This window comes from Eurytemora carolleeae, unplaced genomic scaffold, assembly GCF_000591075.1.
Source record: "Eurytemora carolleeae unplaced genomic scaffold, Eaff_2.0 scaffold153, whole genome shotgun sequence".
Lineage (NCBI taxonomy): Eukaryota > Metazoa > Arthropoda > Copepoda > Calanoida > Temoridae > Eurytemora > Eurytemora carolleeae.
The window spans coordinates 329,854-342,821 of NW_019396203.1; the positions used below are offsets into that span (position 1 = coordinate 329,854).

Here is a 12,968-nt window from a genome sequence, read left to right on the forward strand (position 1 = left end):
GGCTTAATGACAAAAAATATTTTTTCAACATTTTTTTGGAAAATATTAAATAATGTTTGCAGCATCAGTAAGTGATGCATAAATGACTTAAAATGTAGTAAAAAGGGAATTAGTGACAAAAATAGCTAGTTTGCGATAAATAGCTGGCCCACGTGGAAGGAAATTATTAACAATAATGACGGGGGGGGGGGGAACAATTCAACTTCTACTGAAAAGCTTAATCTTGATATCAATATTTTGAAAGTTAATTCAACAATAATTTTAATATATTTGTCAACATATTGCTATTTTTTATTATGAATAAATATTAAGTTAAAATGCTAAGTTTTGGTGAAACAACATGTTTTGGAACATTTCACGATTTTGAGACATTTCACAGATTTCAATCCATGGTAACAAAACAAGTTTTTTACATACGTAGAATTTAAATATGAAACAGTAAAACTGTAAATAATATATTTGTTCTGTTATTTCAAAAAGTAACAAATTGTATAAAAATTAAAAATTGTAATATTAATATTATATTGTTATTAGCATAAAATCAAACAGAAAAATGTGGGAATTTTTTTATCAAAAATGGAGAAAACTTGAAATCATCTTCACTCACCATTCAAACTATTCTGTAAATTATGAAAGTGTGTGTTTTGTTCTGAATTCTTGAATATTTTCAAATTACGGATTTTTAGGAAAGTTGGTTTATGTTCCAAAACGATTTCAAGATTCAAATTTGTGATATGTGCGAAAATGGAAAGCTTTGAATTGTTTTGAAAATGGTTTTATTGAAAATGAACGAGCACTTACAGTTTTAATTTTAGAAAAAAGGTAAATAGTATTATTTGAAGTTATCGCTGTGCTTAATAATATGTTGGAAATAGTTTTTTTAATCGATGTTTGCTCTCCGCACAGGAAGAGTAACAAAAACGTTGATTGTGCCCAAGCCTGTACTCAGTGTCATGTTTGGAACATAACTACGATTTGGAACTTTCTTCCCCTGAATTTGATAAAGATCGTAAAGAGCCTTTTTTCCAAGGGGGTTGGGATTAGAAAAAAATTGGCAAATTTTAAATTCTTGCCCCCCCCCCCCCATAACCTATAAAATAAACTGAAATTCGCCCATGAGTTATACCTTTTTTGCAAGAGGAATTGATTGAGTATTTGAATCTTCACTCTTAGACTTTGTGTGGGAGGGGGGGGGGGGGGGCATAAAATTAATCAAAAACCAGAAGCAGGGCTGAATTATTGTGTGTACATTACACATTGTTAAAATGATGGACTGGAAATTTGCATTCCCATTTTTTAAGCAAGTTTATGCTTTTATTTCTGTAAAATGATTGCAAAATTTTACAAATAAATCTGCGAAATAAAAAGTGGTTGGTTTTCTCTGTACAGGTAAATTCAATGACGTCAAAAAAAAAACTATATTTTACTGGTTATACATGACACAGTTTACTATTGAACTAAGTATTTGTACATGGTGTAATTCAAGATAAAATGTTTGTAATGAGAACGGTTTGAAGAAGGATGATCAATGATACTGGAAGAAATATTTCTCCTGAACTCTTCCCAAATACCATAACCTCAGCAGGATTTAAAACTCCACTCTATACAAACAAATATAATTTGAACAAAAGATATGTTTGAAGTTGATTGAATTTTTAAAAAGAATTCATTTTTTTCAAACTAAAATTAGGTATAAAGACTAGTTACTTATCACATCTCTAATTATGTAAAACAGGTCTGTTTACACTACACAATTGCTGTGTCTCATGCTCATTTGACTATTTAAATGCATATCTTAAGTTTAAAAGTCGTCTTCATATTTTGGAGTTTTCTGGTTATGACTGTATTTTAGTACCTGGGATTGGAAGTAGTTTCCTTGTTCTGGAAAGCATCCAAGAGCAAATGAGAAGTAACCTTGATCCGGTTGAACACCGTAAGAACTTAATCTATAATTGTCAATATCTTCACATTAGCTACAGGCCTGGGCATTTTTATATAGTTTATATATAGTTAGTATAGCAGGCATTTTCATACAGTTTATATATAGTTAGTATAGCAGGATTCATATAGTTTATATATAGTTAGTATAGCAGGCATTTTCATATAGTTTATATATAGTTATTATAGCAGGCATGTTCATATAGTTTATATAAAGTTGAAAATTTGTGTATACTCTATTTTAAATTTTGTTCATTTTCTTTTAATCGAAATCCGATTCTTTTGTAATCTTAAATTCAATCAAACAAAGAAAAAAGTCAGAAGGCGAAATTATTTTTTTTTCGTACCAAAGGTTAAATAAAGTTGGTAGATATTTTACATTTAAGTTGAACTATTATCTTTTTTTAAGACTTACATCATTTCATCTAAATCCATTGATATGGTTGAAGTTACGGACTCCCCTGTTGAGCTGGTTGTGGAGGTTATTGTAGCATCTCTAGTAGAAATCTGAACAGTTAAATATTTATTAGATACTAGCTTGGGAACCTAGTTTTGCTTTCTCTGAAATATTCAACCCTCTCAACTTAGACATTTTGAAACCAATCTAAGAACATCTCTTGCCCCTGGTTATATAAAGAGTTCCTTATCAAAATTCTAGTTTTGATCGGACATACAAACAAACAAATATAGACTACTACTTTATATTAATTTATACAGTTTGTCACAAAAATCATCTACGAGCTATTAAATATGTAAAACGTTTCATGAGATTTCCTCAATGTGGTCTCACATAAAAGAATACATAGCAAGAGCGCATGAAATCTCGTCTTAAAGGAGTTGAGACTTTGGAACAAAATCAAATATTTAAACCTCAATATTTTTAGAACTTGATGCTGTAAACCTTTGATATTTCAAACTCAGATTATTTGATCTAACAGAATTCATAGTTTGAAATATCTAAGGTCTGCAACATTTGGTTCCAAAGATATAGTGATTAGAAAATCAGAGTTTGTGGCAATGACAGCGGTTATGCTTCATCACAAAATAACGCTGCTGAGATGTTCAAAGGGGTTGAATGCGAATTATGAAAATATGTCAATTTATTATTGTATAGAGAATCATAAGTTTTTTGATGATTCTTAAGAAACTGCTTGCTACTTTTGATTCAAGGTAAATTAAGAGCTCTGAAATATGTAGGACCGCAATTGATTGTAGTAAACTCATTTTTCCGCGGCATTTGATCTTAAATATAATGAGAATACGACATTATGAAAAACTCTTTAAATTTGGGATTCACTGTATTTAGACAATTTCATAATTCTAAACTAGGATAAATTTTATGATAAATTTGGAGAAACACATTTTTGAATGAATATTGCTAATTTACTATGCTGTACGTTGTAAAAAGCTTTTGTTTTGTGGTAAAAATGTTTTTAAATCCTACCCAGTTAACATTTTATTTGTACATTGTAAATCCTTTTTTATACAGAACCTACCCTGTTCCTTGTACACTGTACAACCACATCTTCTTCAATATAGAACTTTCCATATATTCCTTGTACACTGTACATATTCATTGGTATAGAACCTACCCTGTTCCTTGTACACTGTACAACCACATATTCTTCAATATAGAACTTTCCATATATTCCTTGTACACTGTACATATTCATTGGTATAGAACCTACCCTGTTCCTTGTACACAGTACAACCACATATTCTTTAATATAGAACCTACCATGTTCCTTGTACACTGTACATATTCTTTTATATAGAACATATGAAATATATTCTCTGTATATTGTACAGATTTTTTTAATATAGAACCTACCCTGTTCCTTAATTCATCTATGTACCAGCGTATCTCAGGTGGAGGTACTCCATACAAGGACTTGCACGATGCCTAAAAAATTGTACACTGTACATTCAGTCCATAAATTTAACTATTACCACCTAAAACGGGTTAATTAATTAAAAGATTATTGGTAATGCTAATAAATGATGTCCTAATACTTCTCTCCTAATTGAGTGAAACAGGTCTGTTTACATTGCATAATTGCTGTGTCTCACGTTCATTGGATCTATTAAATGTCATAACTTGAGTCTAAAAGTCGTCTTCCTATTCCAGAGGTTTATAGTTTCCATGTAAAACAAATTAGAAAATTAGATCTTGAGTTGATTGAGTAATCAGTTAGTTCCAGGGTGTGGAGACGTCATGTCTGTACCAAAAGAGTGTGTGTAAGTAATACCGAACCGAAGGCGTGTACTGTAAGTTTATACAGTACATAAGAATCTTGGCGTTTGTGCTTTATACAGTCTAAGGGTGTACATTTGTTTATTGTTAATTGTTTAATAAAAAAGTAATATATATGTATTTTATGAATATTTTATATCATATTTTTATGATCTAAGTAAAAGAATAAAATTTAATTAAAATCCATAATATACTATTTCTGGTTCGAGCTTAATTTTGAGACGAAAACAAATTAATTTTGTTTAGACTTTTGAGGTGGAAGATCCGTCTTTTCACGATCAGTAAATTAAATTTGTTGCTGTAATAACCCTAAATTTTTATGTTGCGTTACAAAGTTTTTAAATAATTGAAGAAAAATGTTATATTCTCTACTTGAAGTGAGTCTCAGAATACATGATAGATTTGACACGAGTTGACTGATCCTTACTCCTTAGTCCAGTTAATTCCCAACAAGTTATTAATTTTCTTAACCTGAATCCTCCCTCTGCTCTGAGAAATATCCACCCACAGACTTTTATCCATTCCTGAATCCAGGGCAGGATCTGTGATCACAACCTGTATATAGTTTAAACAGTATTTGGATGCAAATACTTTAAAATCCTGAGCTCAGAGCCGATAGTTTTGTGCTATGCTATAGAAGTCTAGATTTAGAAGTCACAACAAAAACTTCCAAATTCTATATCTTTGATCAATAATTTGATATAATTCAATATTTAATTTGCATTCGGATACAACTACTTTAACATCCGGAGCTTTTTGTTTAGATAGTCTACAGTGGTTGGCCATTATAATCCAATGAAGACGACTTTTATTAATAATCCTTTTTTACTACAAGTTTAAAAGTTAACAAACAGAAGCTGTTAATTGATAACTTTTCTTGAGTTATATGTTTATATGTGTTTCTGTTCTTTAGAGGATTGGTTAAAAATCAAAATTGAAATAGATTTTAGTCTTTATTGTATTGATATATACGACGACGACAACTGAATAAGTAACACAGTCAAGATTAAGTATTCACAACATTAATATCAAAATTCAAGACCTTTGATGAAGCTTTCAACCATCCGTAAATTCTTGAAGCGAATTAAAGAAGTGTTAAAGATTAGTACAAATATTAAACCTGAAGGGTTAAGAACTGATTAAATGCTTCAGGAATGGGCTTTATATCTTTTCGTGCTTTCAAAAGTTTAAGACTCATATTATAATTGAAACCTTAAAAGCATGGCATTCAATCTTATGAAGATTTACTTTAATTTGACTTTTACATTTTCTCATGAAATATTCTTGGTTCTTATACCTTGTTGTCTAGAATCAGCTTTTATATTGTACACCACTTTTATATTGTACACCACTTTTATATTGTACACCACTTTTATATTGTACACCACTTTTATATTGTACACCACTTTTAGATTTAAAGTAAGGCCTATAAAAGCCTGTACAAAATATTTGGAAATGTGCACGTGTATGTGCTGACCGGAAACAAAAAAAATGATGATCAATGCCGCAACTATTTCTAAAAACTCCACTAACCTCGCTCTTGTTTGCTACGTAAAGGTTTATCTCTGACCAGAAAACACTAGCTGAGGATCCAACTGTATTGTCTTTTACATGGCATTTCCATACACCTCAACATAATTAAATTTTTTTTAAACATTTAGGTACAAATTCAAAACGATTCTAAAAGCTTTTATTTAAAGATTACATAATACATATTTTATTGTCCCAATATCTTTGCTACCCGATTATCTAGCCTTGATTTCAAACCTAGATCTAGCAGCATTTATTGAATCATCAGTGGTCTAAGATCCATCAAATTGAAAAGATATAAAGATCAGAAAATGTTTCAGTTTCTGGAGATTTATCCGTTTTTTTACCTGTATCATTTGCATTCGGACTATTGATAGTTAGTCCACAGGAGTTCTCAGTAACATCATGAGATATACGAGATACGTAGGATCCAACCCAGGCATTACCCGTATCGTATGCTCCATCATACTACAAGTAAGAAAAAGAATTGATTCTTTGCCACATACTCCAATTTTCTAATTCTTATATCTTTGCAATCCATTGTTGTAGACCTTAGATATTTCACACTATCAATTCTATTCTAATAATCAAATAATCTAAAATTGAAATATCAAAGGTTAAAAACATTAGATTAAAAAGATATGGGGATTAACAAATTTGAGTTTCTTAAAGAATTTTTTTCATTTTCTAATTTATAATTCCTATATCTTTGCAACCTGAACCTGATGCTTTTCAAACTATGACGACTTAATTTAAAAGAATAAATAACTAATAAGATTGCAAAGATATAATGATTATAAGATTAGATATGATATGATGAGGCAAGGAATAAGTTCCTTTGTATTCTATGTATCCCAATTTTATATTAGTTTTAGCATGCATATCTGCTTGTGCAACCTAAATCTACATAAAAGACCAATTTAATCGGACTTCTTAATAAAAATTGATTTAACCCATTAAATATTATTTTCCTACTGTTCCTTTAAATATTGTTTTCCTACAGTTCCTTTAAATATTATTTTCCTACTGTTCCTTTAAATATTGTTTTCCTACAGTTCCTTTAAATATTATTTTTCCTACTGTTCCTTTAAATATTATTTTCCTTCTGTTCCTTTAAATATTGTTTTCCTACAGTTCCATTAAATATTATTTTCCTACTGTTCCTTTAAATATCATTTTCCTACTGTTCCTTTAAATATCAATTTCCTACTGTTCCTTTAACTATTATTTTCCTACTGTTCCTTTAAATATTATGTTCCTACTGTTCCTTTAAATATTATGTTCCTACTGTTCCTTTAAATATTATTTTCCTACTGTTCCTTTAAACATTATTGTCTTACCGTTCCTTTAAGATTTCCCACATCCTGACAAGGGGCTCCATCTCCGTTAATACTACTCACTGTGCACATCACATACCCAGGACTGTTCGTTAGACCCTAGACAGAAACTGCTTAAAGAGATGAACAATTTCCGACAATACAGCCTGGCCCTTTATCTGACATAGAAGGACTTGGATCTTGATTGAAAAAAAACTATTTTGATTTGTCCCAGAAAATTACAAACTTTATGTTTTCTAGGAAAAAATTTTTTCTATGCGAATCGAAATGTAAATGATAAATTATTGTAAAAGTTGATAATGCACTAATGCCTTTTAATATTCCTGAAAGTACATCTTTTACCTAGGCTATAGGCCATAAACGTCAAGGCTGATTCTCTTCTGGTAATGTAAAGGAACTGATTACTCACCGCAATATCTAATTTTCTAATCCTTATATCTTTGCAACATGATGATATTCCCCTTTAATACTAAAAATCTTCAGCCATTTTAATCAAATAGAAATGAGAAATATATTAGTTGAAAAGACAGAGGGATTTTGAAAATTAGAATGTTTTGCGTTGTTCAGTTTTTTGCCCCTATCGACTAAATGTTGGACAGAGAGACGAAAAATTGACCAATAACAGGACTATAGGTGAACTGCGCATATTTATCATAAACCAAATTTTATTTGAGTGTTCAGCAAGGATAACAATCGGATTTTCTGCTTACAATTTACTCTGTATCTTTTGTTGATCAAATTATTCTTGGAGTCCAAAGTTAAATATCCTACCCAAACATCAGGAAAGACGTGGGACCAGGCACAAGAGGTCCAGTGGTCCCCAGGACTCAGTTCCAGGCGACAAGATAGAGTCACAGCTTGAGCAAAAAATAATCCAGTAATTTTTAATGAAAATACATGACATGGTTTCCTTCTAAACATGACAATCAAGATTAAGATTATAGATTAATATTTCCACTTACAAGGAGTGTATCAAAAAAATATTATTAGAAATAAAAGTTTACCATTATTGACAAAGAGAATAGAATATATATTAGAGGGGAATTTACTAGAAAAAAGTGTAAAACGGCCATTTTGTTGTACTGTTTCCATACTGTACTTCACATATTTGTGCTATATTACCTTTTGGGCCCTGGAACCTCATTTTATAGAAAATCTAAAATTAATATTAAAAGAAAACCAAATTTTGAAATAGGCTGGTTTCATAATTGACCAATGATTATTTCACTTAGACTCTATGCCTTTCACTTTACAATCGATGTTTTTCCGTTATAACTATAAATCAAATGATGTTTTTTATTCACCTAATTCATTATGAAGCTTTAAAAATTCGAAATTGAAATAGACAGAAGGGAACATACTGTATTAATGTATACTACTGCATATAATTTGTGAAAGTTTACATGATTTGTACACTTTGAACTCCCTTTCAGGCTGAAAGGGACTGAACAAATTCATACTGAGAGATTCTGTAAATTCCCCTCTAATATATATTCTATTCTCTTTGATTATTGATCAACAATTTTTGTGATTTAATACATTACATGAAATTAGAGAAAAAGCAGGAAAAGCAGAAAAAGCAGAAAAAGCAGAAAAAGCAGGGAAAGCAGGGAAAGCAGGGAAAGCAGGAAAAGCAGGAAAAGCAGGAAAAGCAGGAAAAGCAGGGAAAGCAGGGAAAGCAGGAAAAGCAGGAAAAGCAGAAAACGCAGGGAAAGCAGGGAAAGCAGGAAAAGCAGGAAAAGCAGGAAAAGCAGGGAAAGCAGGAAAAGCAGGGAAATCTATAAATGGAGCATACCCAAAGAGATTAGAATATATATTAGAGGGGAATTTACTAGAAAAAAAGTGTTAAACGGCCATTTTGTTGTACTGTTTCCATACTGCAGGTGTACTTCACATATTTATGCTATATAACCTTTTGGGCCCTGGAACATCATTTTATAGAAAATCTAAAATTAATGTTAAAAGAAAACCAAATAATGAAATAGGCTGGTTTCATAATTGACCAATGATCATTTCACTTTACAAACGATGATTTTCCGTTATAACTATAAATTAAATGATGTTTTTTATTCACCTAATTCATTATTAAGTTTTATTTAACAGCTTTAAAAATTCGAATTGAAATGAATAGTCTAGGGAACATACTGTATTAATGTACTCTACTGCATAGAATTTGTGAACATTTACATGATTTGTACACTTTAAACTCCATTTCAGGCTGAAAGAGACTGAAAAAATTCATACCGAGAGATTCTCTAAATTTCCCCTCTAAGGCTCTAATATTCTAATATATATTCTATTCTCTATGAGTACACCTCGTGTCTGAATTAAAAAGGGGATACCCAATTTACAACGTTTTCTGACTTGAAAAGTGTTTAATTCTTATAATTTATACATTGTTGCCGAAGCAATAAATGCGGATGTCACTTTGGCAGCGTTAGCATCAAATGAAATAATTCAAAAAAATTCATTTCAAATATTGAAATCCTTTTGTAATAAATAAAAATAATAATAAACAGTTCAATAAGTCATTAATTCAGATCTTTAAGAGTCCCAAAAAAATATCAATTTTTTAGAAAATAAACTTACCATTTTTCCCACTATTTGCCGGTTTATCTATAGTTTGACCAGAACTGGCAGTAGTTGTAGTTATACTAAAAACAAAAATGGCGAAATTAAATTTAAGTGTTCGTTAAAAATAAACGGGTGTATATCATTTACTTAATTTTCTGACACTATGCCAAAAACTCTTTTAAGTTTAAGGAATTTTGACCCGAGCTGAAGCTTTTAAATCGCGGCCTCTGGAAAACTTTCTATTAAAAATTGGGAAAATTTACCCAAATTTTGTTTTAGAATTTGATTGGAATATTAGTAAAGTCTTTCCCAAAAAAAAGTGTAATTAGCTGCGCCTGGTGCAAAATTGTACCTTTTTTGGGCGACTGTTTTGAAATTTATTTTATTTTTTTTTGGTATTCCAATGGCTTGAAAAAAAAACCGTGAACCTTTTTTCTCTCAAAATCAAAAGTTTAGAAAGGCAAAATCTTAAATTTTATAAAGATTGAAACCGAGAATCACAGAAAATTCGCAAAATCTTAAAAAGAAAAGTCGCAATTTTCATTTCTGGTCAGTTCATATTCTAAAGTTTTAAATATACGCTGTTCAGTTAAAAGCTGAAGAGCCATTGAAAAACAATAAACATTAAAATTAAGGCCAGAACTGAAAATTGCAAATTTTCTCATTACAATTTTGCGAATTTTCTGTGATTCTGTGATTCAATCTTTATAAAATTTTAGATTTCGATTGAAATAAGTTAAATACACATTTTTGCTCTTCTAAACTTTTTATTTTTAGAGAAAAAAAGTTTGCGGATTTTTTTTGGGCCAATGGAATACAAAAAAAGTAAAATTTTGCACCAGCCACCGCTAATCACACTTCTTTTTGTTATAGAATTTGAAAATATCAGAAGAATTGATATAATTCTTCTGATATCCATTATAACAGAGAAACCTGAAAATAATTTGTTGTCCAACCAACAAGATTTTTTATCGTGACATGCAACAAATATATGTTTGGATTATTTTTAGATAAGCTACCCAGCTATACAGATCAAAATTTGCTCAATTATTGCACAATTCCGAATGGAAACCCCAGTTGTAATACAAAACAGCTCGCTAAATAAATTAGTATCAATTACAATGGTTTCAGTCAAAGGTTTAGAAGACTTGGATAAACCACTTTACAACTAAAGTTTCTTAGCTGGGGCTGATTCAACTTCAAAAGAATGTGAAAAAGCAGCCTAGGTTGTCGTCTTCCATCAATAATTAACAAATAACGAGAGTATTGAGTAGAGAATTACACGCAGTAACACTGCGCAAGATTCACTTACATCGTGGCGTCATTTTCATCGTGGTATCGGACAAATACAATTAAAAAACCAACCTGAAAGGCTGCACTGAGTGAACCAGAACTAGAAGTAGAAATAGAAACATTTTATAACCTTGACAAATAATCTATTCCAAGTTTAATATATGCGTCACATATAAGCACTTTATTGCGTCACTATATTTACTCTGAAATATTTGCAAACAATGATTGTGAAGTGATACAATAATAAAATTATGCTCAGAATGTTGCAATAAAAAAATGACATAAGAAGGCTTTAAATTTACTTTTGCTTTTCTTATTTTTTTTTTTAATTTTAAAGTTTACAAATTCATTTAGTTCATGGTAAAACTTGATATATATTTTACAAGGTTTCCCACATAGATGTAACGATGTAAATGTATTTTGACTAAAATCAAAGAATGTAAAAAGAATTGTAAAAAAAAATCCGCACAGTCGTCTCTGAAGTTTCTTCCTTTCTGGGTAATCCTGTAACTCAAGTTGAAAAAACTGTAAATTCAATTAATTGTAATTGTAGAATTAAAAAATATATTAAAGCTTATATCCTATTTGCTATTTACTATGTAAAAATGAATATAATTCACTTAGAAAACAAAATTCAGCAAAAAATATGATAAACTCTAATAATTTTTTAAAAATATAATTCACATGAAAAAACTGTAAGTTCACTGAATTGTGCTTGTAAAACTAATGTATCTATATATAATTTTTTTGTGGGGCCTCGTTTGACCCCAGGGAAGGTTTATGGATGATTGAATTTTCAAAAATTTGCTTCTAACAAAATTCGATTTTTTAAAATTTTGGTTGTATATATTCTGGTTGTATATATTAAACTAACTACTAACTAATTCATGTAAAACTGTACGTTCATTGAATTGTGCTTGTAAACCTAATGAATATATTAAGCTACTTACCAACTAATTCATGAACAATTGTAAGTTTTCTTCATTGTACTTGTAAACCTAATGAATATATTAAACAACATACTAACTAATTCATGCAAAACTGTAAGTTCACTGAATTGTGCTGTAAACCTAATGAATATATTAAACAACATACTAACTAATTCGTGAAAAACTGTAAGTTTACTGAATTGTGCTTGTAAACCTAATGAATATATTAAACTAAATACTAACTAATTCGTGAAAAACTGTAAGTTTACTGAATTGTGCTTCTGAACCTAATGATTTTATTCAAATACTTTGTGACTAATTCTAACTCTTATCTTCTGAGATAAGAACGGTTCCATTGTTCCCCTGGATTTATATTATTGACAAAAGTACGACGACATTTTAAACTTGTAATTGTTTATTTTTATACAGTATGTCATGCACTAAACATGGACACTTTTAAATGGACAGGTCGTCTTAATATTTTGTAAATTGTGTGATTTCTCAAAACATAAATTGTTTTGTTTTTTTATTATTTTCTGACCGTGCAAACATTCAACTATTTAACGGACAAAAAAACGTTTTCTGGACCTGTATTCTCTCAATTTCTGGACCTGTATTCTCTCAATTCCTGGACCTATAGTCTTCAATTTCCTAGAACTATATTCTTCAATTTCCTGGACCTATATTCTCCTATTTCCTGGACTTGTATTATTCTATTTCCTAGACTTGTATTCTCCTATTTCCTGGACCAATAATCTCCTATTTCCTGGACCTATATTCTCCTATTTCCTGGACATATATTCTCCTATTTCCTGGACTTGTATTCTCCTATTTCCTAGACTTGTATTCTCCTATTTCCTGGACCAATATTCTCCTATTTCCTGGACCTATATTCTCCTATTTCCTGGACCTATATTCTCCTACTTCCTGGACTTATATTCTCCTATTTCCTGGACCAATATTCTCCTATTTCCTGGACCAATATTCTCCTATTTCCTGGATATATATTCTTCTAGTTCATGGACCTTTATTCTCCTATTTCCTGGACTTGTATTATCCTATTTCCTGGACCAATATTCTCCTATTTCCTGGACCTATATTCTCCTATTTCCT

The 12,968-nt window shown here is 30.3% G+C and overlaps 1 protein-coding gene across 2 annotated transcripts; it reads right to left on the reverse strand.

Annotated features, from left to right (window-relative positions):
- Positions 1-1,404: 1,404 nt before the first annotated feature.
- Positions 1,405-11,148, reverse strand: LOC111698026 (uncharacterized). 2 transcript variants are annotated; one of them, XM_023468244.1, is made up of 11 exons: positions 10,999-11,148; positions 9,649-9,713; positions 7,831-7,916; positions 7,063-7,158; positions 6,070-6,190; positions 5,726-5,820; positions 4,664-4,747; positions 3,770-3,841; positions 2,354-2,445; positions 1,856-1,946; positions 1,405-1,601 (listed from the first exon to the last, which is right to left on the reverse strand). In XM_023468244.1, exons 1-11 carry the CDS (start codon positions 11,046-11,048, stop codon positions 1,482-1,484), a joined length of 972 nt encoding a protein of 323 aa, XP_023324012.1. In that variant the 5' UTR covers positions 11,049-11,148; the 3' UTR covers positions 1,405-1,481. The 2 variants fall into 2 exon arrangements, with proteins under 2 accessions (XP_023324012.1, XP_023324011.1); XM_023468243.1 differs by having other exon boundaries at positions 7,831-7,922.
- Positions 11,149-12,968: the final 1,820 nt, after the last annotated feature.

Bases quoted from the DNA above. Each gene is read 5' to 3' on its own strand.
- LOC111698026 (XM_023468243.1), bottom strand. From the start codon at position 11,048: ATGTTTCTATTTCTACTTCTAGTTCTGGTTCACTCAGTGCAGCCTTTC. The intron at 2,446-3,769 runs GTAGGTTCTATA...TTAACTGTTCAG, and splicing joins TAGATGAATTAAGGAACAGG to ATTTCTACTAGAGATGCTAC. The intron at 1,602-1,855 runs GTACTAAAATAC...TTGTTTGTATAG, and splicing joins GAAACTACTTCCAATCCCAG to AGTGGAGTTTTAAATCCTGC.